Consider the following 27,974-nt stretch of genomic DNA (forward strand, 5'->3'; position numbering starts at 1 on the left):
CAAACCATGGGGGTAATTCCAAGTTGATCGCAGCAGGAAATTTTTTAGCAGTTGGGCAAAACCATGTGCACTGCAGGGGGGCAGATGTAACATGTACAGAGAGAGATAGATTTGGGTGTGGTGAGTTCAATCTGCAATCTAAATTGCAGTGTAACAATAAAGCAGCCAGTATTTACCCTGCACAGAAACAATATAACCCACCCAAATCTAACTCTCTCTGCTAATGTTATATCTGCCCCCCCTGCAGTGCACATGGTTTTGCCCAACTGCAAAAAAAATTCCTGCTGCGATCAACTTGGAATTACCCACCATATACAGTAGCTTATTATACAGGGCTTGATTCAGAGGTGGGCACATTTGCGGTCGTGACCTGATCTTCGTACACAGTGCAAGTGTGATTGTACGCTAATGCTGCAGCTCATGGACTCTGTACACAGATGTCCACTATGGCACCTATAATCTGCTGCTTTGCACAAAAAGTTGCACCATCGGCACCAATGATTGTACATCCGTCGCACCACTGAACATTTGGGCAACTCTATAGTCTGTCACAATGTCTGCCGGAACATGGTGCCCATTTCTACTGCAACTGTGTCTTTGGACGCAGTCACTGGTGGCGACACACTCGCGTCTGTGCAGCCACTTCTCTGCTACCCCCTAGGAACACCCCCCCCCCCCCCCCTCCCAACATTGGCTGTCCCTGCATCCAAATTTGGCCTGCATCTAGCGACAGTAACCATTGGAACGCATGTGCAGTGCGACTCAGACATGTGCAGTGCTGCAAAAATCAACCACTTGGAACCGAAATGAACATTGCGTCCACCTCTGAATCAGGACCACAGTCACTTGCAATGCAGCAGTCCAAGCTTATTCTGCTAAACATTTCCCATACTAAGCCTTCTTCTTCTTCAATTGAATATATATTTCTCATTTATGGGCAGATGTACTAAGCCTAAGAGAGTGATATACTGGAGAGAGATAAAGTACCAACCAATCAGCTCCTAACTACCATGTTGCAGGCTGTGTTTGAAAAATGGCAGTTAGGAGCTGATTGGCTGGTACTTTATCTCTCTCCACTTTATCACACTCCAAGGCATAGAACATCTGCCCCTAAATGAGATATACATATATTCAGTTCAAGCTACGCAGAAGTAATCAGTAATGAACAGCTAGAACATGCAGATCAAAGTCACGATGTCTGAGATTCACATACTCAGGAATTCCATGTGTCTGTATTATTCCTGTATGTCAGCATTATGCCAACAAATCTAAAAAGGGTAATGTGATCTCTCCAAATGAACCCTCTGTACCCCTAACCACTAGCGCTGAACCATGCACTGAAGAAAGACAATCAGCAGTGCACAAGTCAATGTCTATTTTGTTTTGTTTTTTGTATTTACGAAGCATCCAAAGGCTGCCAGGGAAACCTTTCAGCACCACACAACTACAATTTGTTCCGTCTGAGATGTGAAAGGTTTCATGTGTGGTTCACGGTACTGTAGTGTATATGACATTGCTGCTCTCAGTAATGCCTGAAGCACAGAACACAAGCTCTTCCCAATACTGCATGCACCGCAAAGCCATGATGTGGGCGTTGTGATGTGCAACCAAATGAGATCCTATAAATAGAGCCTAGCACAGTGGTTTCCTAGCGTATAGGTGGTATACTGTGACAGACCTGCTGACACAGACATGGTTGCTTCATTCCCTACACACCAACGCTATTATAACACTGTAGTGGGTAGAACCAGAACTGGGACTAAATGGAAGTGCTCTTGAAAACTAAAGTGAATTACAGCTAATACATATCATTTACAATGAAATTATTGGTTACATATAATCCTATTCCTACTGAAATTATATAGCAACAGTTTATTGTAACAGTATTCCTCACGGACTAATACATTCACACAGTGGGCCAGATGCAGAGTGGAAATACAATGGAGGCATGTACGGGAACAATGTATGTATCTCTAAATGTGTCCACATCTGCGCCTGGTACATATGTGCCAGGTTTTCTACTAAGCATCAGCATCTACTAACACCTGCCTATACTAGCTGCAAAGATACCACTACAATAAGCAGTATTAAGTCCAGGTCTGCATAACACATGTCCTCACTGAACATTGCCAGTATGAGTACTCCCCATCACGCCTCTGTGGTCTCCAGTGCAGTACCCATACTTGCGTGTGCCTAGTTTTGGTAGATACAGAGTGTGAATTCATGCAAGATACAATGGCGGTCATTCCAAGTTGATCGCTCGCTAGCTACTTTTTGCAGCCGTCCACGGGGGAGTGTATTTTCGCTTTGCAAGTGTGCGAACGCCTGTGCAGCTGAGCGGGACAAAAAAGTGTTTTGCAGTTTCTGAGTAGCTCTGGACTTACTCAGCCCTTGCAATCACGTCAGCCTGTCTGGTCCCGGAATTGACGTCAGACACCGGCCTTGCAAACGCTTGGACAAGCCTGCGTTTTCCCAACCACTCCCAGAAAATGGTCAGTTGACACCCACAAACGCCTTCTTCCTGTCAATCTCCTTGCGATCAACTGTGTGAATGGATTCTTCATAAAACCCATCGCCCAGCAACAATTTGCTTTGTACCCGTACGACGCGCCTGCGCATTGTGGTAGGGTAGGTTCTCCACACTTCTCCTGGATTCCGCGTCTGCAGACCATTGGCGTAGCCAGAGTCCCCTGCGTGCTGAGATAGCCATGGAAGACGTCCTTGCATTCAGATTACACAGGTCCTTCATGGTCTCCACCATGAAACCCGCAGAATCCTGTATGTTACGCAGAAACATTTCAACGTCACTTCTATCCATAGTGTCTAATTCCTCTAGTAATGTGCCTGACCACTTTACTATGGCTTTAGAAATCCATGCACAGGCATTAGTGGGCCTTAACGCCACGCCTGAAGCCGTGTATATGGATTTGAGCGTAAAAATGTCAGCGAGCGATCAACTCGGAATGACCCCCAATACTCTCTGCAAACAGGTGCATTTGTATCAGCTCCAATGTGCCCTGGTACACCGGTTGGAAACAAAGAACAAATCACAGAGGAAACACATACTGTACTTTATGACTCTGAAGTGTTTATTCACTAGACAGAATTGGGCCATTACCAATGGTAACTACTGGCCACTGGTAACTACCATTATGCATTGCAGCAATAGATAATGATGTACTGTCACATATCACAATGCTAGATAATTATGTACTGCCAAATATATTGTGACGATAGGTAATGATGACTGCAACATATCACAGCACTAGATAATGATGTACGAGGGGTGTGCAATAAGTTTCCGGTTGTGCAGTGCATACAGTAGGTAGAGTTGACACAATCTGGTTGTGAACTGTGATCTCTAGCTAAAGTTCTTGTGAAATGTCTAGGCACGGAACCGTATATAAGCACAGTACTCTGAAGAAGTCAGCACATTCACTTCCTTCATAAACTCAAGAGCCATGGAGAGCCATGATCCTATATGAATACACGAGTGGTCTGTGACAGTAGTAGACTTTTGATCACTTGCCAGCTGCTTTTGTGGCGGAAGCACCGTCTCTAACCACTGTGATTGAGTGGTTTGCAGAAATTCAGCGCAGGAGACAGTCCCTGGAAACGAGGAGCACTGCGGCTGACCTGTGTCAATGGTGCTGCTGTGTGGACAACGGTGCTGCAGTGTGGGCCATAGTTGGGTTGGATGCAGCTGACCATGGACCAGCTAGATAAGGAGATAGGCATCTCATCGGGATCCATCTGCTTGATACAACACTTGGCCTGAGCAAGGTTTCCACATGCTGTGTGCCCCATCAGCTGACTTGAGCCCAGAGTAAGGCTCAGGTGACTTTGTACTGGAACATGCTGGACAGGTTTGATGTCGGTTGCTCAAACTCTGTATGGGAGATCATCAGTGTTAATGAATCCTGGATCTACAATTTCCACCCAAGACCAAACAAGAGTCAGCCCAATGGACCTCAGTTGGAGTTCCGACGTGAGCGCAGCATGGCCAAGAAAATGGTGGCTGTTTTTGTGGCAAAGACTAGTCAAGTAGCTACCGTACCATTTGTTCAGCAGCGCACTGCAACTAATGGACTGATACACCAACCAATACCTGCAGCAAGTGCTGGAAGCTATTTCCTGGCGCCGTCCAAGAACTTGCGCCCATCGTACCCTTCTCCATCATGACAATGCACCTGCCCATAAGTCCAGGAGAGTGTGGATTTTCTGACCTATGAACGCATTCAGGAGCTTGGTCATCCACCGTACAGTCCAGAACTGGCCCCCTGCAGCTTCTTCATGTCCCCACAAATCATGCGTAAGATGCACAGGATTCATTTTGAGTCATCGGAAGCTGCAGTGGAGACCTTCATCCAGCATGGAGCAGATACTGTACACCTGCTTCACCAAGTGGTTTGAGTGCATGCTGGATGTGGTCAAACAAAGTGGTCCTGATCAGGGCTGTCTTAACAGCATTGTGGGCCCTGGGCAAAACAATGCACTGGGGCCCTACACATCTATTCCATACCCAGGAATACATAAAAAAAAAATCATAACTTACAACTGCTGTGGTCCCACGCCTTCTCTCCACATGCTTCCACACAGTGAACAGCAATCAGCACTGTGATAGCTCCATCCATCCATCAATCAGCATGCTGACAGCCATACACTGTCTGGCTACCAGCTGGGAGTCATGTAGGTAATGCTGCCTGGCCGCTCTGATTATGTGGAATTCACAGAGTGGCTGGACAGCATTCTATACCCACCTCCCAAAAGAAGCTCAGGAGGCAATAGCCCACCCCTGCTCAAAGGTCCCTAAAAATGTGGGGCCTTGGGCAGTTGCCCAGTGTGCCTATACAGTAAAATGGCCCTATTCCTGATGAGACGCCAAATCTGACTGCCTAGGCAACAAAACTGGCAGCAAGATTGCATTTCTAGTAACTTCCACCTCAGCTCCTGGATTGTCCAATCACATCATACAGGGTCATTGGATATCATTGGCCTACTTGATTTATGACCTAGATGTATTAGTTCGAGTCCATCTGGATCAGAGGTTGGTTGTATGGGGGTCACCCATGGCGCAACCATTAAAAACTATTTCATCTGCAGTGTTGTGATGCAATGTAATGTCAGTAGTTCCTAGTGGAATAATTAGCTGAATACTGGTTCAGCCAGTGAACTGCTAATTCATACAATTCTGCCAATGAACTGCTAATACATACAATTAAAGGGTTACATCCAATATTAATATAGCAATGAAATGTCTATATAGTCTGTCACCAAGAGGCAACTATCAAAAGTTGTCAGAAGGAATATGAAACAGGGCAATCTTTTATACAGACATTAATTAAAAATAAAATGTATTACAGATGAGGGGGCTCAGATAACATAAATAAGAGGCTAACAACTAAACTCTAAAGCAAAACTACTAAAGTGATACAGTACCATGAAGATTAGTAGTGTCAGTAGGGTGTCTTATTCTCACTGACCGATACACTTTCAAGGAAGCTCTTTATTATTGCTAGGTAGATTAAAGGGAAATGAAATATCACAGGAAAGATGGACGCCTGTTACACTTACCTTGATCACCTCAGGACATGCATAGTGAGGAGACCTGGTCACAAGGGAGTAAGACATGGAATAAAAAGGAGGGAAAAGACAGAGAAAGAATAGGGATGTTAACAGCAGGATAAAGTGAAGAATTTGTTAAGTAGATTCATGTTGCTAATGTAAGTCAGAGAATTTCAGTCACGTAACATACATGGCGTGTAGAATTGGTTAAGCATGTCAGATTTGATGCAACAGATAATGGACGTGACATGCATGCATGCCATTCTCCTGTGACAAGTATGAAACATTTACAGTCACAGCCTCAGGTAAAAGGCATGAAAATGTACATTATAAGACAGAATGTATGGTTATTATGCACATATATACTAAACAACAAACAAACAAACATACATTGTTCTATTGAAATATATATATATATATATATGTGTGTGTGTGTGTGTGTGTGCCGCGATGTTAGATCTTTCTGCAAGTTCCAGCTGTGGACGCGCACGCGCCATAGGAACTTGCAGAAAGATCTAACATCGCAGCAAAATCCCCTTCTGCGCATGCGCGACAGTCGCGGACGCGCATGCGCAATAAAGACTTGTAGTTCTAACAGATGGCGGCCGTAATCACGCGGCACTTCAAGTCCCGCGCATGCGCAGTAGCGCTACACGCGCCAGAAACGGGCGCAATTTCACTGATGATCAATTTGACTCAATTAGCAGCACATATAAGGTGTGGGGATGCAGAGCAGACCACCATTAACCCCTGAGGAAGTCCCAGAAATGAATTAAAGGGACGAAACGCGTTGGGCACCTACTGGCACTCTGCTCCTATTTGAGGAATAACAGATAAGCTCATATGTATTTTTAAATTGTACGAGTCCATCTATATGTTTTTTGTCACTTTTATGTATGATTAAATAATTGTTTAATGGTACTACACTATCAGAGGCTTTTCCTTCCCATGTGGGAGTTTTTGATTCTTTTAAGGCACTCGAGTTTGATGATGGAATGACGAAAGGATCATTCAACTTAGTGAAATTTTATATGTAAGTGCTTTATATGAACATATATACATTTCTTATTTGATCTCTTCAGAATCACCTGGATATACGGTGTTGCACCCTTAATAAATGGTACTTAAGCACACTACCTAAGAGAAAAGGGGATCAGCACACTTTCAGCAATATACTTGCATATGAATTTACCATATTTATTCAACAAGCACGTAAGCACTTTTTTGCACATATTCATTTTTGTAAGCTTTTGCACAAAGCAGCACTTTGTCACTTTTAAGAGCAGCTTACTGATACATTGTTTTGCATATACGTACAAACTCCACACCAACACCGGGACGGATTGAAATGGAGAATCGGTACGAGTAAGGGACACCCCGATGCAAAGACATCCCACTTAAGGCAACTGTTCTGCGTGTGTCTGGTACGCATATTTTAGATTGTCATCTAAGGATTTGTTATGAATTATTCACAAACATTGAAGGCGCAACTGATTTACCACTAGAACAATTTTTTGAAATCAAGTTCCTTTGGGAATCGGACTTTTTAGAAATCTGGTTGCAACACCATTCTAATTGGGAGTGTTCACTAATACATTTATCACTAATATATGTATTGTGTTGTTCAATTATAATTTGTTTAAAAAAAAAAAAAAATCTTCCATTTGGGGATATCTGTTTACATAATATTGGGTTGTAGCGCTATTTGCACTCCTTTGCACACATATATATATATATATATATAAAATCACAAATTAGATTTTTATGATCTTGAATAAAAGACACTCACCCACAGCTGGTCTCAAGTAAACTGTCGCCGACCTGCAGTGACGCCATTCCAAAATCTGCTATCCGTATGTTGTTTTTTTCATCTAACAATAAATTTTCTGGCTTCAGGTCTCTGTGGCTGATCAGGTGGAAATTACGAAAAATAGTGATAGTCAATTTGCTAATTTTAACAAGCAGGATACTTTTTATTTGTGTATTTACTATTTATCATATATCCCAACATTTACAAGGATAAAATAGGAACAAATGAAGCAATAACCTGCACAAACCAGGCCCTAAGTTTACATGAACCCACATTTCTGCAATCCCACACCACCACTTGCTCCCCACCGAGATCCATGAACCTGGACAGTTCGGAATGATTTGGGAGCAGAGGCGGTTCCTACCCTTTCATATAAGAGGCTGTCCTTGATGCAGTTCAAGCAGGAGTCTTGACCCTTTTCCCTTTAGTGCCTGCTAGGTTTATTGCACATGCGCAATGAATCTGGCAATGGCCACGACCCAAGCATGCACACAAATGCTGGCTTCTAGAGACTGCATCAACTGCTCATTGAAAGACAGAGAAGTGGATTCCCATTCAGGGGCGTCACTTACCCCTATGACACCTGGTGTGGGTCTCAATGATCTATGTACAAACCGTAGATGTACATCACGAAAAGCGGGCATGGATTCACAGGAGGGGCATGGTTTCTGCAGGACGGGACATGTCTTTGCATCCTGAACCCCCATTTTCGTCACTCCAGACATCCAGGAGAGACTGCTGTGGCTGCAGTGCCAGCTCCTACACTGTGACAGGAGCAGAGTGCTGCACATAATGTTACAGTGCAGTATCCGGCACCTGTCACTGAGCAAGAGCCGGCATTTTGGTGTCACTACTCGGTGGGTGACACCTAGGGTTACCACCTCGTCTCTTCAATTCTGGGCACATATTAACTACACAGGTTCTGTGGCTGGCTGACTTCAAGACTTCATTTCACCTGGTTTTAATCAGCCACAGAACCTGTGTAATAAATAATAAGATTTTACTTACCGATAAATCTATTTCTCGTAGTCCGTAGTGGATGCTGGGGACTCCGTCAGGACCATGGGGTATAGCGGCTCCGCAGGAGACAGGGCACAAAAATAAAGCTTTAGGATCAGGTGGTGTGCACTGGCTCCTCCCCCTATGACCCTCCTCCAAGCCTCAGCCAGGATACTGTGCCCGGACGAGCGTACACAATAAGGAAGGATAATGAATCCCGGGTAAGACTCATACCAGCCACACCAATCACACCGTACAACTTGTGATCTGAACCCAGTTAACAGTATGACAAACGTAGGAGCCTCTGAACAGACGGCTCACAACAATAACAACCCGATTTTTTTGTAACAATAACTATGTACAAGTATTGCAGACAATCCGCACTTGGGATGGGCACCCAGCATCCACTACGGACTACGAGAAATAGATTTATCGGTAAGTAAAATCTTATTTTCTCTGACGTCCTAAGTGGATGCTGGGGACTCCGTCAGGACCATGGGGATTATACCAAAGCTCCCAAACGGGCGGGAGAGTGCGGATGACTCTGCAGCACCGAATGAGAGAACTCCAGGTCCTCTTTAGCCAGGGTATCAAATTTGTAGAATTTTACAAACGTGTTCTCCCCCGACCACGTAGCTGCTCGGCAGAGTTGTAATGCCGAGACCCCCCGGGCAGCCGCCCAGGATGAGCCCACTTTCCTTGTGGAATGGGCCTTGACAGATTTTGGTTGTGGCAAGCCTGCCACAGAATGTGCAAGTTGAATTGTGCTACAAATCCAACAAGCAATCGTCTGCTTAGAAGCAGGAGCACCCAGCTTGTTGGGTGCATACAATATAAACAGCGAGTCAGACTTTCTGACTCCAGCCGTTCTTGAAATATATATTTTCAATGCCCGGACCACGTCCAACAACTTGGAATCCTCCAAATCGTTAGTAGCCGCAGGCACCACAATAGGCTGGTTCAGGTGAAACGCTGACACCACCTTAGGCAGAAAATGAGGACGCGTCCGCAGTTCTGCCCTGTCCGAATGGAAAATCAGATATGGGCTTTTATAGGATAAAGCCGCCAATTCTGACACTCTCCTGGCTGAAGCCAGGGCCAGTAGCATGGTTACTTTCCATGTAAGATACTTCAAATCCGCCGATTTGAGTGGCTCAAACCAATGGGATTTGAGAAAATCCAAAACTACATTAAGGTCCCACGGAGCCACTGGGGGCACAACCGGGGGCTGTATATGTAGTACTCCTTTTACAAAAGTCTGGACTTCAGGAACTGAAGCCAATTCTTTCTGGAAGAAAATCGACAGGGCCGAAATTTGAACCTTAATGGACCCCAATTTGAGGCCCATAGACAATCCTGTTTGCAGGAAATGTAGGAATCGACCCAATTGAAATTCCTCCGTGGGGGCCTTCCTGGCCTCACACCACGCAACATATTTTCTCCAAATGCGGTGATAATGTTGTGCAGTCACCTCCTTCCTGGCTTTTACCAGTGTAGGAATGACCTCTTCCGGAATGCCTTTTTCCCTTAGAATTCGGCGTTCAACCGCCACGCCGTCAAACGCAGCCGCGGTAAGTCTTGGAATAGACACGGTCCCTGCTGAAGCAGGTCCCGTCTTAGAGGTAGAGGCCACGGATCCTCCGTGAGCATCTCTTGAAGTTCCGGGTACCAAGTTCTTCTTGGCCAATCCGGAGCCACGAGTATCGTTCTTACTCCCCTTTGCCGTATAATTCTCAGTACTTTTGGTATGAGAGGCAGAGGAGGGAACACATACACTGACTGTAACACCCACGGTGTTACCAGAGCGTCCACAGCTATTGCCTGAGGGTCTCTTGACCTGGCGCAATACCTGTCCAGTTTTTTGTTGAGGCGGGACGCCATCATATCCACCTTTGGTTTTTCCCAACGGTTCACAATCATGTGGAAGACTTCTGGATGAAGTCCCCACTCTCCCGGGTGTAGATCGTGTCTGCTGAGGAAGTCTGCTTCCCAGTTGTCCACTCCCGGAATGAACACTGCTGACAGTGCTATCACATGATCTTCCGCCCAGCGAAGAATCCTTGCAGCTTCTGCCATTGCTGTCCTGCTTCTTGTGCCGCCCTGTCTGTTTACGTGGGCGACTGCCGTGATGTTGTCCGACTGGATCAACACCGGCTGACCCTGAAGCAGGGGTTTTGCCAGACTTAGAGCATTGTAAATCGCTCTTAGCTCCAGTATATTTATGTGAAAAGACATCTCCAGGCTTGACCATACTCCCTGGAAGTTTCTTCCCTGTGTGACCGCTCCCCAGCCTCTCAGACTGGCATCCGTGGTCACCAGGACCCAGTCCTGTATGCCGAATCTGCGGCCCTCTAACAGATGAGCACTCTGCAACCACCACAGAAGAGACACCCTTGTCCGTGGTGATAAGGTTATCCGCTGGTGCATCTGCAGATGCGATCCGGACCATTTGTCCAACAGATCCCACTGAAAAGTTCGTGCGTGGAATCTGCCGAATGGAATCGCTTCGTAAGAAGCCACCATCTTTCCCAGGACTCTTGTGCATTGATGAACAGACACTTTTCCTGGTTTTAGGAGGTTCCTGACAAGTTTGGATAACTCCTTGGCTTTCTCCTCCGGAAGAAACACCTTTTTCTGAACCGTGTCCAGAATCATTCCCAGGAACAGCAGACGTGTTGTCAGTGTCAACTGAGATTTTGGAAAATTCAGAATCCACCCGTGTTGTTGCAGCACTAATTGGGTTAGTGCTACTCCGTCCTCCAGCTGTTCTCTGGACCTTGCCCTTATCAGGAGATCGTCCAAGTAAGGGATAATTAATACGCCTCTTCTTCGAAGAAGAATCATCATTTCGGCCATTACCTTGGTAAAGACCCGAGGTGCCGTGGACAATCCAAACGGCAGCGTCTGAAACTGATAATGACAGTTTTGCACCACGAACCTGAGGTACCCTTGATGTGAAGGGCAAATTGGGACATGCAGGTAAGCATCCTTTATGTCCAGGGACACCATAAAGTCCCCTTCTTCCAGATTCGCTATCACTGCTCTGAGTGACTCCATCTTGAATTTGAATTTCTGTATGTACAGGTTCAAAGATTTCAGATTTAGAATAGGTCTTACCGAGCCGTCCGGCTTCGGTACCACAAATAGCGTGGAGTAATACCCTTTTCCTTGTTGTAGGAGGGGTACCTTGACTATCACCTGCTGAGAAAACATCCAGGGTATCAATATTTTCAGTCAGGGAATCCGACCAGACCACCCCAGCACTGCACATCCAGGCTGAGGCGATGGCTGGTCGCAGTATAACACCAGTATGTGTGTATATACTTTTTAGGGTAGTTTCCAGCCTCCTATCAGCTGGATCCTTGAGGGCGGCCGTATCAGGAGACGGTAACGCCACTTGTTTTGATAAGCGTGTGAGCGCCTTATCCACCCTAGGGGGTGTTTCCCAGCGCGCCCTAACCTCTGGCGGGAAAGGGTATAATGCCAATAACTTTTTTGAAATTAGCACTTTTCTATCTGGGTTAACCCACGCTTCATCACATACATCATTCAATTCCTCTGATTCAGGAAAAACTACAGGTAGTTTTTTCACCCCCCACATAATACCCCTTTTTGTGGTACTTGCAGTATCAGAGATATGCAAAGCCTCCTTCATTGTCGTGATCATATAACGTGTGGCCCTACTTGAAAATACGTTTGTTTCTTCACCGTCGACACTAGATTCAGTGTCCGTGTCTGGGTCTGTGTCGACCGACTGAGGTAAAGGGCGTTTTACAGCCCCTGACGGTGTCTGAGACGCCTGGGCAGGTACCAACTGGTTTTCCGGCCGTCTCATGTCGTCAACTGATTTTTGTAATGTGCTGACATTATCACGTAATTCCATAAACAAAGCCATCCATTCCGGTGTCGACTCCCTGGGGGGTGACATCACCATTATCGGCAATTGCTCTGCCTCCACACCAACATCATCCTCATACATGTCGACACACACGTACCGACACACAGCAGACACACAGGGAATGCTCTTATCGAAGACAGGACCCCACTAGCTCTTTGGGGAGACAGAGGGAGAGTTTGCCAGCACACACCCAAGCGCTATAATATATATGGGAACAACCTTATATAAGTGTTGTATCCTTATAGCAGCTTAAATATATAAAATATCGCCAAAAAAAGTGCCCCCCCTCTCTGTTTTACCCTGTTTCTGTAGTGCAGTGCAGGGGAGAGTCCTGGGAGCCTTCCTCACAGCGGAGCTGAGCAGGAAAATGGCGCTGTGTGCTGAGGAGAATAAGCCCCGCCCCCTATTCCGGCGGGCTTTTCTCCCGGAGTTTGAGATATCTGGCATGGGTTTAATACATCCATATAGCCTCAAGGGCTATATGTGATGTATTTTTTAGCCATAAAAGGTATTATACATTGCTGCCCAGGGCGCCCCCAGCAGCGCCCTGCACCCTCCGTGACCTATGGTGTGAAGTGTGTGACAACAATGGCGCACAGCTGCAGTGCTGTGCGCTACCTTCATGAAGACTGAAAAGCCTTCTGCCGCCGGTTTCTGGACCTTCAATCTTCAGCATCTGCAAGGGGGGTCGGCGGCGCGGCTCCGGGACGAACCCCAGGGTGAGACCTGTGTTCCGACTCCCTCTGGAGCTAATGGTGTCCAGTAGCCTAAGAAGCCAATCCATCCTGCACGCAGGTGAGTTGAAATTCTCTCCCCTAAGTCCCTCGATGCAGTGAGCCTGTTGCCAGCAGGACTCACTGAAAATAAAAAACCTAAAAACTTTTTCTAAGCAGCTCCTTAAGAGAGCCACCTAGATTGCACCCTGCTCGGACGGGCACAAAAACCTAACTGAGGCTTGGAGGAGGGTCATAGGGGGAGGAGCCAGTACACACCACCTGATCCTAAAGCTTTAGTTTTGTGCCCTGTCTCCTGCGGAGCCGCTATACCCCATGGTCCTGACGGAGTCCCCAGCATCCACTTAGGACGTCAGAGAAAATATGTGTCCAGAATTAAAAGGATGAGGTGGTAACCCTAGTGACACCAGGGTTTGGCCTGCAGCCCCCGCACCCCTGTGGTGACTCCACTGTTTCCACTGGAAGCACAGTCTCTGGTAATCGCGGTTTAGACTGGCAGTCTTAGGGAGAAAACCTCTTCCCCTGAGACTGTCTATTTGGCTGTGATCAGCAGATAGTGCTTCGAATACAAAGCCACTGCCAGAAGACTCACTGGGGGTGGCAGATTTTACTTGGGAAGTTACAGTCCTGCAGTTCCTAGGAAATATCCGCCACAGGTTGGGAGTGTGATTTATACATCCCAAATTCTCCCCTTCTAGTCAACAGATGTCAGATGTGGGTTTATTATTACCTGAATTAGGTTCACCCCTGTAACTATGTTTATCTCTGGGTAACTTTGAAAGTTATCTGTTTCTTTTTGTTTTTTACACCACTGTACAATACACAGTAGGTATTACACTGGTTTTTCAAAAGTGCCAACATTAGCACTAACATACGTCAGAGCAAGGCAGGAATCAGATGTGTTAAAAAGTAATAATAAGTTCATTTAATTCATCTATTCATTGCCCAAGTTCTTCAAAGTGGAACCCAGTCCGCCCCTACTAACTTCTCCACACCCCCAATGACACGGTGCCAGCCTTAATGATAGAGACAGTAGGCTGCAGAGCTATACTTAACATAATATTTAAACCTGCAGACTGCAGTGATCTATGGGAAATGCTCACAAAGCAGCAGAAGATGGAATGTGGGGGCTGTAGGCAGATCATGTAATAACTAGTGCTCACAGGGCTGGACTTAGAGTATAGGTGCTGTTAGGCATGTAACACAACACTCATATAGTGGCTGTGGTTCTCAATACAAATTGGGAGGTAAAGATTAGCAATCGGTAAAGATTACCAAAATGGGTATTGTAAAAAAAGAAAACAGTGAGCGCAGTAATATGCCATCCAAACAGTAAATCCAGTCCTGTTAAATTAGTATCAGGTTCAACCAAAGGGACACTAACCTCAAAAAAAATATATATATTTTTTTTTTTTTAGTGATGTGTTTATGAAAGTAATATGAGTTAAAATACTGTTTTTGTTATATTTTTGTATAAAACCATTCTGTGGGAGACAAGCAGCTAAATTTACTAAGTTGTGAGTTTGGTGTCATTTAGAACCCGCTGAAAGCTGTTGCGGATTGATGGTGATTGTTATGTCAAATTACTTACTAAAGGTTGGTTTTGATGTCTAAACACAATCCACCGTCAATCCCCGTTGGATTATAAATGTCAACTCACCGTAGTGCAGAGGTTCTCAAACGCGGTCATCAGGGCACCCCAACGGTCCAGATTTTAGGTAAATCCATGGCTCAGCATAGACGGTTAAATCAACCTGACTGAAGTGTTAAGTAAGTCACCTGTGACCAAGCATGGATATACTTAAATCCTGAACCATTGGGGTGCCTTGAGGACGCGTTTGAGAACCTCTGCCGTAGTGTGTTCTATATGGTGGTAGCTTCCATTGAAACCACTGTGGATTAGAAGCTATGCAATTAGTAGGAGAAAGATATAAAGTGATTGCTAATTAAAAGTTTTTTATTTTTAAAGTTGTCTTTTCTTTCTCGGTACATTGTCTATTTAAGTTGTGTTTTCCATATAGTCTGTTTTTTATAGTGTTTTTTTTTCTGTGTTCTGTGATTTTGTGTTTGTGTTTTTTATGTTTTAGATGGTTATTTGTTGGTTTATTTCTGTTAAAGTCCAGTCATGTCTGGTGAGAGGCATCATAATCCTCAGATGCCAGATTGGATAATATTCCTATCAATCAATCTTGTCAAAATCAATTAATTTAACTGCTGTTTCAGTAATTACACCTGTCTGAACCTAGTCATTTTTTTGTGTGGGTTTGTTGAAGGTTTTACAACAGTTTTCAAAATCACTGCTTGATAAATTCTAGGTTTCTTTTGATATCCCAACCTATTCTGTTCCAAAGTGTGCTTGCGCGACAGTTTTTATGGTCGTTTTGGCTTTAGTATTTCGCTGGGTTGCAAACCCGCTGCATAACCACCAAGATTTAGTACCCACTGTTTAGTAAATTTACACCAATGATTTAGTCTCCACGCAGCAGCCACCATAAGCGCCCATTTTCAGTGGTCCCTTCTCCTGCCTCCCCTCTACACTTGCCTCACACTCCCAATATGAGAAGGGCAGTGGGAGGGGTCACCACCTTGGTCACTTGCACATGCCTGGTACCAGGCACCGTCACAGCATTTACTGAAGGCATTTCGGTACAAATTTTTATAAAAGTGCATTTCTATATAATTCCATTAGGTACTTTATATTGGAAGACTTTAGAAATGGGGATGGCGTGTCTTTAAATTTGGAATGAGCAGTTTTAGACCCTCAGATCTAAAGCATGAGAACAATTAAGAGAGTTTTGATTTTCAAATGGTAGTGATAACTATTATGTAGTTAAAGTTCCAGGGTTCCCCATAGGTTACGTATTTAAACCAGAAATCTGGCTGAGTTACAAAAAACAAAGTGAGTCTCAAGAATTGACCAAACATGCTTTAGTACCTCCTTTAGCACCTCAGCTTTGTTAATTAAAAGAGATTCTATCTGCACACCCATCAACATGACAAGATCATTTTACATTTACATTCAGCGCTTTATCTAGTGAAAGAGGCTGAATGGCAGTAAAGGGGGGTACTGACGGGAGAGATGTGTGCTGAGCGATCTTAACACAGACCACTCAGCACACATCTCTCCCCCCACTTAGCACAGTGCGATGTGCTGAGCGAGGGGGAGGGGGGGCAGCGACGGGGGGCCGCTCACTTCACCCAGGCTCAATCTAGCATCGGCGATAGCGATGCGCGTCTATCGCTGGGGGAGCATACACACGCCAGATCCGTGCTTAAAATCTTAGCAATCTAAACAGATTGCTTAGATTTTAAACATGGATCTCTCCGTGTGTACCCCCCTTAACAGTTTCAGGTTCCACTCTCTTTAGCAAACATTTCTCTCATCCAGGCTTGGACTGGCCCACAGAGGTACTGGGGAAACCACCGGTGGACCCTACTGCCTGGGGCCCACCTCCTGCTCTAAGGATCAGGTTCCAGACTGTGCACTTGATTTATACATATGTTACATTAAACTGGACTATGGTGTATTTTCTACAGTGCATTGCTGTTATTAATGTTATTAATCTGGTACATTATCATGCATGCAGCAGCTAAATTTATTATTATATATTTATGAAGGGGCCTAGATGTTGCACTCTCTAATGCTTAGTCAAACCAATGAGGTGGCAGGCCACACTCCCTCTGCAGACTGGCCACACTCCTAACATAGGCCCCTACCACTGCATTCCCCCAGTGGGCCCTACAAGCCCCAGTCTGACACTGCTCCCATCACAAACCTAAGAACAAGAGGATCTTACTCACCATATAGAGTAACTGTGACAGAAATCGAGAGCGGATATGATTTGTCGGAAGAATTTTCTAGCCTCCTTTGGAGTTAGTCGCCCCTTTTTAACCAGGTAGTCAAAAAGTTCTCCGCCAGACACGTGTTCAAGCACCAAGTATCTGAAAGAATCATGAGAACATTATAGAATCAAAACTTGAATAGTTTACATCATTTTATGGTGAAGAACAAAACAAATTACACTTATAGGAGATACATAATAAATTCTTTAATTATACTGACAAAGTGAAGACATTGTCAATACGATATATTTTTTTTTCTAAATGGTCAATTACACAGCCCAGCTTAGTTGTCAAAATACTTAAGCTTTCTCCATAAATATGTTAGTAGTTGGCCAGTGCATGCTGCCATATTTCTAAAAATAAAAATGACATGGTCTTGCCTTGAGTATGTTAATTGCTGTGTTATTGTTATTCTTTAATTAATATTAGGATGATGGCAGAATGTGTGGCAAATGCAATTCAAACTAAATTCATGAGGTAGGGAAGCACTTTGAGGTGTTCATAGTTTAACTGGCCTCAGCAGAGTTTTATTAACACACACACAACAACCCAATTTGTCATCACCTCAAAAGTAGTTGTCCATGCGATCACTTTAGCTCAGTTTGCACATATTTTTACATTTGGAGAGAGAATTGACTGCATAGGAAAGGAATGAGTTAAACATCTTGTGAGGGGTGGACCTAGCTGTGAGGAAAGTACAGCCTTTGGAAAAAGGGGAGGGTTAATATATATAGGGAAGGCTAGGCCATTTTGCTCTCTCTTGTTGGTGAATTGCCTTCCCGCCCTCCCGCCCTGTTGGTAGAGGTTCTGGCACGGAGTGCCTTGGCGTTGAATTGTTGACTGGGTTTATCGTTGGCTATTTATTGGCGGAAAAGAACGGCAGTTTGTAGTTGTATGGTAAGCTGTAGTGATTTACAGTGTGGTGTGGTTTAGGTGCACTCACCTCCATCGACTTTTTGGCCGCTCGACCACCCGTCCGGGGGCAGCGGCAGGGCACCCATCAGGGTGGGTAGTCACTGTGGGGGCTGAGTTGGACACCTATTACCGATTTGATAGTTTGTAGTTAAATTAGGATGGTTTTGAATTTTAGCATTTTAAGGTTAGCGTCAGTTTAATAGAGCCGTTCTTTTTTCTGCCACCATATGCCGGCTGAATCGGCATCTTAACAAGGTTTTCATTTACAGGTTTGCTATGGTTAGGGTCAAATAAATAGCTAGCAATTTTTCTGCCAAATTCAAGTCTCCGTGTCTTTATTTCTTGGTATTAGAGGTAATGAATGCTTTACTTTGAATGAAGGGGTCCACCAAATATCACTAGGATGTTTAATATAGGGCAAGCAGAGGAGGTAATATATACAAGCAAACAACTCTTCTTCATGTGTTATATTATACAGACGATAAGATAAAGCAAGTATTGGAAGAGAGGAAAGCACATTTTCACATTATGGGTGGATGCTAATTTTATAGTGGTCAGTGTTTTGAGGACAGGATTTTATTTTGTGGAGCGTGCACCTCTATGCATTGTGTGGTTGGAAGGGCGCAGTACATCAGAGTAACTGTTCAGAGCACAGAGCAATCACAATTGTTTTGCATAAAAACTCTATTTATAAACTGATTTACAGAGAATACAAACCAATGAAAAATTTAATGTTTTAAACGCTATTGCAGTTTCCCAAACACGGTCCTCAAGGTACACTAACAGTCCAGATTTTATAAATATCCATGCAGAGGCAGAACTACCATTGGTGCAGCAGGTGCATTGCACCAAGACCCCTAAGGACTAAGGGGCCCACTGCTGCCCAGACTAGTAATGACTTATCCCCTGCACCCCCAAGACCATTTTGAGCAATTTCGGATGATTGGCCCAGTGCAGAGAGCAGGGTGGGCCACATTGCCCGAGAGACCTGTCCCTTACCTTAGGTAGGCAGGGATGACCTTGTGTGTGCCAGACTGATAGATGAGTCCTCCTGCCACCTATCAGCGCCGATGAACAAAGCAACATACTGCCTCTGTTTAACAGGCAGCTGTACATTACTTCTGATTCACTGCTGTTTGTGAATCAAAGGCAGATCACAACCAATGTAACTAGCAACTAGTCTGCCTGACTAAGTGACAAACTAAGGAAAGCACAAGGGGCAGGGGCTCCTGTCACAGGCAGAGCAGAGGCCGCTGTGGTCCTGTCCCCACCAAGGGACATGCCCTCTGTTCTCCACACCACACAGGAATGTGCTTGCACCCCTGTCACCCACTGCCTCTCCCTGTCCCTCCGCCTTCTGATGTCACCCTCTGCCTCCCCTTGCCATCAGTTGTCACCCTCTGCTTTTCAATGTTAAACTCTGCCTCCCCTGCCTTATACTATCACCCTCTGCCTCCCCCGTCACCCTCTGCCTCTACCTGTCTTCTGCTGACACCCTCTGCCTTCCCTTGCCCACTGTTGTCAACCTCTGCCTCCCTCTGCCTTTCGCTGTCACAGTCTGCCACCCCTTGTCTTCTGTTGTCACTCTCTGCCTCCCCTGCCCTATGCTGTCACCATATGCCTTTCCCTGTCATCTACTGCCATGTGGTACATTGTGAACTTGGGTTGGGGTGGAGGACAGAGGCCCAAATTATATTTTTGCACTTATGCCCACCACTCACAAGTTACGCCACTGTATCCATGTTTGGCCATAGGTGACTTAATTAGTGCCTAAGTCAATTTGATTTAACCATCTTTGCTGAGCCATGGATATACTTAAAGCCTTGTCTGTTAGTGTATGTACATACAGTATATATATATATATATATATATATTCTTCAATCGTATATATGTGTATATATATATATATATATATATTCTTCAATCGTATATATGTATATGTATATATATATATATACATACACACACACACAGAGCCGGATTAAGGGGGGGGTCCCGGGGATACGTACCCCGGGCCCCCCTTTCCAAAAGGGCCCCCTGCCACACCACAGATCGGATCTTTCTTCAATCCGATCTGCGGTGCAGCGCTCACGAGCCCCGGCTCCCCGCTGCCCTGTCCCTCCTCCTCCTTCAGTACAGCGTGCGGCCAGTGCCGTTTAACGCCGCGGCACTTTGTGACTACTTATCTCCTCCCTCTCTCTCCCCCCCCCAAGCGCACCTGCTCGGGGGGCGGGGCTTCGTGGAATGACGCATTTGCGTCGTGACGTCATGACGCAAACGCGTCATTCCGCGAAGCCCTGCCCCCCAAGCAGGAGCGCTCGGGGGGAGAGAGAGGGAGGAGAGGAGATAAGCATCGAAGGAGGAGGCGGCCGGCGCGAGGGACGTGAGTCGGCGGGACCCGAAGAGCGGGAAGATGTAAGTATTTTTTTCTCTCTCTTTCTCTCTCTCTTCCTCCCCCCCACTTGACACCTGCCTGCCGCACTATGTAAAATGAGGATACCTTCCGCACTGTGTAAAATGGGGATACCTGCCGCACTGTGAAAAAATGGGGGCACCTGCCGCACTGTGTAAAATGGGGATACCTTCCGCACTGTGTAAAATGGGGATACCTGCCTGCGTACTGTGTAAAATGGGGATACCTGCCGCACTGTGTAAAATGGGGACACCTGCCTGCCGCACTGTGTAAAATGGGGACACCTGCCTGCGTACTGTGTAAAATGGGGACACCTGCCTGCGTACTGTGTAAAATGGGGACACCTGCCTGCGTACTGTGTAAAATGGGGACACCTGCCTGCGTACTGTGTAAAATGGGGACACCTGCCTGCGTACTGTGTAAAATGGGGATATCTGCCTGCGTACTGTGTAAAATGGGGACACCTGCCTGCGTACTGTGTAAAATGGGGACACCTGCCTGCGTACTGTGTAAAATGGGGACACCTGCCTGCGTACTGTGTAGAATGGGGACACCTGCCTGCGTACTGTGTAAAATGGGGATATCTGCCTGCGTACTGTGTAAAATGGGGATATCTGCCTGCGTACTGTGTAAAATGGGGATATCTGCCTGCGTACTGTGTAAAATGGGGATATCTGCCTGCATACTGTGTAATATGGGGACACTTGCCTGGTGTAATGTGTAAAAAGGGGCCTTTTTTATTTAAATTTTTTTCCCCTGTGGTGGGTGTGATGATATCAGACGAGGCCACGCCCACTTTAATGAGACCACGCCCATTTTAATCAGGCCACACACCCTTGCCGGGAGCGCGCGCGCATGCTTTTTCTTTTTCTGGCTATATGGGGGGGGGCACGCAAATTTTTTTTATAGCAAGGGGGGGGGGCGCATTTTGAAATCTCGCACTGGGAGCCAAATTGTCTAGAAACGGCCCTGCGTGCGGCGCACTAATGACGGAGCCGCAGGCTTGCTGAGCCGGACAGCAATTGGACAACTGAGCCGTCGCTCAGCTGCGCTGACTACAGCTCTAAGAAGAGTGCTCTAACAGCTGTAGTCAGGGCAGCTGAGCGACGGCTCAGCTGTCCAATTGCTGTCCGGCTCAGCAAGCCTGCGGCTCAGTCATTGGCGCGCCGCACGCTGAACTGAAGGAGGAGGGATTCTTAGATAAATTATTTATATATATATATATATATATATATATATATAAATAAATCCCTCCTCCTTCAGTGGACTAAAAAACTAATAAAAAATAAATAAATAAATAAAAAAAAAAAATATATATATATATATATATTTTTTTTTTTATTAGTTTTTTAGTCCATGGGGGCCCCCTGCAATTTAGTACCCCAGGCCTCCCGGGGCCTTAATCCGGCTCTGCACACACATATATACAGTGCATCCGGACAGTATTCACAGCGCTTCACTTTTTCCATTTTGTTATGTTACAGCCTTATTCCAAAATGCAATGAATTCATTTTTTCCTTCAAAATTCTACACACAATACCCCATAATGACAATGAGAAAAAAAAGTTTTTTTTGAGAGTTTTGCAAATTTATTAAAAATAAAAAAATAAAAAACTAAGAACTCACATGTACATAAGATTTCACAGCCTTTACCATGAAGCTCAAAATTGAGCTCAGGTACATTCTGTTTCCACTGATCATCTTTGTATGTTCCTACATCTTAATTGGAGTCCACCTGTGGTAAATTCAGTTGATTGGACATGATTTGGAAATGTCTATATAAAGGTCCCACACTTGATAGTGCATGTCTGAGCACAAATCAAGCATGAAGTCAAAGGGTATCCGTTCATGGTCGACCATGTTATGGTCGACAGTCATTAGGTCGACCACTATTGGTCGACATTGACATGGTCGACGTGGACACATGGTCGACACATGAAAATGGTCGACACGTGAAAGGTCGACACATGAAAAGGTCGACATGCAGTTTTTAACTTTTTTTTCTTTTGGGGAACTTTTCCATACTTTACGATCCACGTGGACTACGATTGGAACGGTAACCTGTGCCGAGAGAAGCGGTAGCGGAGCGAAGGCACCATGCCCGAAGCATGGCGAGCGAAGCGAGCCATGCGAGGGGACGCGGTGCACTAATTGGGGTTCCCCATCACTTTAAGCAAAAAACGACACCCAAAAAAGTAAAAAAAAACTCATGTCGACCTTTTCATGTGCCGACCTTTCATGTGTCGACCATGTGTCCATGTCGACCATGTCAATGTCGACCAATAGTGGTCGACCTAATGACTGTCGACCATAACATGGTCGACCATTCATACTGGAACCAAGTCAAAGGAATTGTCTGTAGACCTTCGAGACAGGATTGTCTCGAGGCACAAATCTAGGGAAGGGTACAGAAAAATATGTGCTGCTTTGAAGGTCCCAATGAGCACAGTGGCCTCCATCATCCGTTAATGGAAGAAGTTTGAAACCACCAGGACTCTAACTAGAGCTGGCCGGCCATCTAAACTGAGCGATCAGGGGAGAAGGGCCCTAGTCAGGGAGGTGACCAAGAACCCGATGGTCACTCAGTGAGAGCTACAGCATTCCTCTGTGGAGAGCGAAGACCCTTCCAGAAGGACAACCATCTCTGCAGCAATCCACCAATCAGGCCTGTACGGTAGAGTGGCCAGATGGAAGCCACTCTTTAGTAAAAAGCACATGGCAGCCCACCTGGAGTTTGCCAAAATGTACCTGAAGGACCCTCAGACCATGAGAAACAAAATTCTCTGGTCTGATGAGACAAAGATTGAACTCTTTGGCATGAATGCCAGGCGTCATGTTTGGAGGAAACCAGGCATCGCTCATCACCAGGCCAATACCATCCCTACAGTGAAGCATGGTGGTGGCAGCATCATGCTGTAGGGATGTTTTTCAGCGGCAGGAACTGGGAGACTAGTCAGGATAGATGGAAAGATGAATGCAGCAATTTACAGAGACATCCTTGATGAAAACCTGCTCCAGAGCACTCTTGAACTCAGACTAGGGCAACGGTTCATCTTTCAGCAGGACAACGACCCTAAGCACACAGCCAATATATCAAAGCAGTCCTTGAGTGGCCCAGCCAGAACCTAGACTTGAATCCGATTGAACATCTCTGGAGAGATCTAAAAATGGCTGTGCACCGACGCTTCCCATCCAACCTGATGGAGCTTGAGAGGTGCTGCAAAGAGGAATGAGCGAAACTGCCCAAAAGATAGGTGTGCCAAGCTTGTGGCATCATATTCAAAAATACTTGAGGCTGTAATTGCTGCCAAAGGTGCATCAACAAAGTATTGAGCAAAGGCTGTGATTACATATGTACATGTGATTTCTTATTTTTTTATTTTTATAAATTTGCAATAATCTAAAAAAACTTTTTCACATTGCCATTATGGGGTATTGTGTGTAGAATTTTGAGGGGAAAAAATTAATGTATTCCATTTTGGAATAAGGCTGTAACCTAACAAAATGTGGAAAAAGTGAAGCGCTATGAATACTTTCCGAATGTACTGTATATGCATACTCGTATATATAGTAATAAGAAAAAAGGAAAAAAGAAATAAGCACTAACTAAAACATCCAGGGACAAATGTTAGAACGAATACTAATCCATGCAAATCAGAAACGTGTAGCAACTATGCTAGCCGGAGTCTTTGTAAGTGAACTTAATATTCCTGGGAAGTTATAGCTTTTTGAAATATCAGTCTTAGCTCTTTTCAGTATTTAACAGCTTTAATAAGATAAAGCCTAATTTATGAGCATTAGTGACCTTGAATGATTAAGATGCTTAAAGGGCTTAACATGTGACTGCCTCACTCTATTGTACAACATGGTAATGTTCTCTTAAATGGGAATTTGGAACATATCATTTATGATCCACATATCACTCAGTGTGATAGGCTATGCAAACAATTATACTGACCCCATTTAAACGTAAAAACCCTTTAGACCTGACATCTTTTCAGAGTAAAAAAGGGTGGGGAGTGCCCATATACTATCGGACATTGGTGATAATGGTTCCTGCTTCTAGCGTGTGGGGGTGAGAATTAATCACACCAACCTCTTTACAATAAAGACATATTAATTAAGAAAGATTTATATGGGGCTGGGGCAGTAAAGATTAACACTACCTAAAATGCATATTTTACCCTGATTGTTTTTCCACTCTTTCCTGGGAAAAGTATTAAGAAATGTTATTTAATGAGGTTGCACTTAAAGACAGGACCTGATGTTTTAAAGACCATGAAGGTGACTATTATCATTTATCTCCACCACATATTGAATAAGAGGCATCGGTCCTAAAGCTAGCACCATGTAGTTAAAGATGTTATAGACGTATACCCATTATAAGTTGATGGAAAGAGTTACTACTGGGGCAGGTTATTTTGACAAATCAAGCAATCCTTTTAAACATGTTAAGATGCTCTCACACTTGTGTTTCTATATAGCTTATCCTCATTATAGCGATATCCCTTGTACACCATACCACACAACTCATCCTCATTACAGAGCTCAATGTAGACCTCTCAGTATAGAGAACACTCATTACAAGGCTTTCATGTCAGCCCTTTACTCAATAACACCCTTGTTCAACTTTTTTTTGGAAAAGCCTTTGATTTGTATATGCTTGTTAGATTTCAGACCTAAATGATTTTGCAGTGTTCAGTACACTTCAGACTTCTCCTAAAGCTGTTCACTTGTGGCGAGCTTCATTATCAGAGTTCAATACACCCTTAATAACAGGCTCCGAGTGCCTCAGGACAAAATTGTAATGCATTATAAACCCATTTGGTGGAAATTCAGCATGTCAGTAATCAGCTATTGCTGCAAAACCCTGTACTATATTGTTTTGCTTCCGAGTCTAGAGATTATGCTCTTGTTAAGGATGACACGGATGGTACTGCAGTGCAGCTAATATGCACTGATGTGAATAAGTGGATACACACTCGTACTGTACATAAGAGAGAGGGTTGGGTTACAGGTGCCTTGAGTCTTCATTGAGATCAGAATTACTAAACTATAAATTCTAGAATACTGAAACCCTTGGATTGACATACTGTATCTTTTCAAGTCTTAATGGATTTTTCATGATGAAATAGGCATATTTGAGTGGTCAAATCTTAATAATCCTAAGTGTTCTGAAGAGGATGCTAGCTTTAAATAGCTTATGAATGTGAGTTTGCTCACAGTCTAAAGTTCCTTATTGTAATCAGTCTTCAGAATCTTCTCATCTAGTATGTCCCCAATTCTAAGTGGGTAAAGATCAAACAACCTTCAACCAATCAGATCATCAGAATGGTCACAGGAGGAGAAGAGTTCAAGGCTTTTGTGGGAGTTGGTGACCCATCCATCAGTTTTTAATATGTTGGTAAGGACAGGTCTGCATGTGACACGGGTAGTGTCGTGATGAAGGCAAGTGATAAGAACTAGAAAATGGAAGGAGCTGGGTTCCCCAACAGCATAACGTAATAAGGCGAGGTTCCTGTAAAACTAGTACAAAAAATATATGGTGTAAAATGCACCTTAATAGCAAACAACAGCACGAATACAGTAAGATTCCTGTAGAACATGAAATAACAATCCAAGGGGCAGAATCAATTAGCCACAAGCAGCCACTGGAACGGCTTCACAACATGTATCTCTCCAGCTGATTTCTGCTTGCTGTCTATGGAGGTGTATGGTAGTATATGGTAAAGTATAGTGGTGTATGGTGGTGTATGGTGGTTTACAGTATGATGCTGTATGGTGGTGCATGGTGGTGCATGGTGATGTATGGTGGTGCATGGAGATGTATGGTGGTGTATGGATGTGCACAGTGGTGTATGGAAGTGTATGATGATATATGGTGGGGGTATAGTACTGTATGGTGGTTGTACAGAGATTTACGGTGATGTATGAAGATGTATGGTAGTTTATAGAGGTGTATGTATGGTGTTGTATGGTTGTGTGTGGTGGTGTATAATGATTTATGATGTGTATGGTGATGTATTGTGGTGTATGGTGGTGTATAGTAGTGCATGGTTGTGTATGGAGGCGTATGGTGGTGTATGAGGATGTATGGTAGCGTATGGGGGTGTATGGTGGTGTATGGAGGTGTATGGTGGTGATTTTAAACACACCTTTCTCCAAGTCTGAGCATTTATGTTGGATGGATACTTACTAGGGAGGCCATCAAGATGCCTATTGCAGCTCTAATAGAGTCAGAGGTTTATGGCAGAGAAAGGCTGCCAGAAACAAAAAAAAAGCATACTAATGGACAAATGCCTTTGGGATGGTCATGCGAAGCCAACATCTGTTTATTGGCAGGCCAGCCCCATTTATGGAATCCATAGAGGATGAATAATGAATCTATCTAACAGAACTAATTCGGTACACGTAAATCTTAAGAGCACGGACCACATCCAATGAAGCTTTCTCTGGTCAGGGACCAGGTTCCTAGAAGGCCCGAAACGTAATTGATTCATTGATATGAAATTTAGACACTACCTTAGGTAGGTATCCGTGCTTAGGCCCTCATTCCGAGTTGATCGCTCGCTAGCTGCTTTTAGCAGCAGTGCAAATGCTAAGCCGCCGCCCTCTGGGAGTGTATCTTAGCAGAAGTGCGAACGAAAGGATCGCAGAATGGCGGCAACATTTTTTTCAAGTAGTTTCTAAGTAGCTGCAGACCTACTCCTACCTTGCGATCACTTCAGACTATTTAGTTCCTATTTTGACGTCACGAACACGCCCTGCGTTCGGCCAGCCACTTCCCCGTTTCCCCAGGCACGCCTGCGTTTGTATCTGACACGCCTGCGTTTTTCAGCACACTCCCTGAAAACGGTCAGTTGCCACCCAGAAACGCCCTATTCCTGTCAATCACTCAGCGATCAGCAGTGCGACTGAAAAGCATCGCTCGACCTTGTGTGAAACTACATTGGCTTTTGTGAAAGGATGTTGCGCGTACGCAGTGCGCACCATACGCATGCGCAGAAGTGCCGATTTTTTGCCTGATTGCTGTGCTGCGAACAAGAGCAGCTAGCGATCAACAGAGAATGAGGGCCTTAGTCCAAAGGACCGCCCGGTCGACATATGGAAGTCTGCATTTGTGCACTAGTATCTGAAAGGCTTCTGGGTGTAGTGACCATTCCCCAGCGTGAATGTCCTGTCAACTGAGGAAGTCTGCTTCTCAGTAGAAGACTTCTGGAATAAAGATTGAGGATATGGCCGGGAGGTGGAGTTCTGCCCATGCAAGAATCCGTGTCACCTCCTGCATCGCTGCCACACTGCGAGTACCACTTTGCCGATTTATATATGCTACGATCGTGGCATTGTCCAATTGGATTTGTACCGGAGAACCCTAGAGCAGGGCCTGGGCCATCAGAATGGCCCAGTAAATAGCTTGAAATTCCAGGATGTTGATCAGTAGATCCTTTTCTGTTAGAAACCAGCGACCCTGAAAGGAGTGACTGCCTGTGATAGCCCCCCATCCGAGACTGGTGTCCGTGGTGAGGAATGTCCAGTGTGGCATACAGAATGGTCATCCCTTGTTTAAATTGGGCATGTGTAACCACCATAACAGAGATGCCCAAAGAAATAGGGGTAGAATCGAGGTCTGGGTTTTGATTTAAGATGGTGACCCCATTCATTCGGTGAGTATCAGGTGATGAAGAGGCCTGGAGTGAAAATGGGCATATTCTACCTTGTTGAATACTGAGACCATGGAGCCTAGGGTCTGCATTTCTGAATGAACCAAGACCCTATAACTGCGGAGCAGGTTGCGGA

The 27,974-nt window shown here is 44.9% G+C and overlaps 1 protein-coding gene across 7 annotated transcripts in view; it reads right to left on the reverse strand.

Moving 5' to 3' along the window:
- Nucleotides 1-27,974, reverse strand: part of BRSK1 (BR serine/threonine kinase 1) — a 662,917-nt gene that overhangs the window by 132,633 nt on the left and 502,310 nt on the right. For all 7 annotated transcript variants that reach the window (XM_063942812.1, XM_063942813.1, XM_063942807.1 and 4 more), the window contains 3 exons: nucleotides 16,808-16,948; nucleotides 7,355-7,471; nucleotides 5,575-5,608 (listed from right to left, as the gene is read on the reverse strand). In XM_063942812.1, coding sequence (XP_063798882.1) covers nucleotides 5,575-5,608; nucleotides 7,355-7,471; nucleotides 16,808-16,948 — 292 coding nt within the window. The remainder of the gene's footprint in view (nucleotides 1-5,574; nucleotides 5,609-7,354; nucleotides 7,472-16,807; nucleotides 16,949-27,974) is intronic.

Source organism: Pseudophryne corroboree, chromosome 10 (assembly GCF_028390025.1).
Source record: "Pseudophryne corroboree isolate aPseCor3 chromosome 10, aPseCor3.hap2, whole genome shotgun sequence".
Lineage (NCBI taxonomy): Eukaryota > Metazoa > Chordata > Amphibia > Anura > Myobatrachidae > Pseudophryne > Pseudophryne corroboree.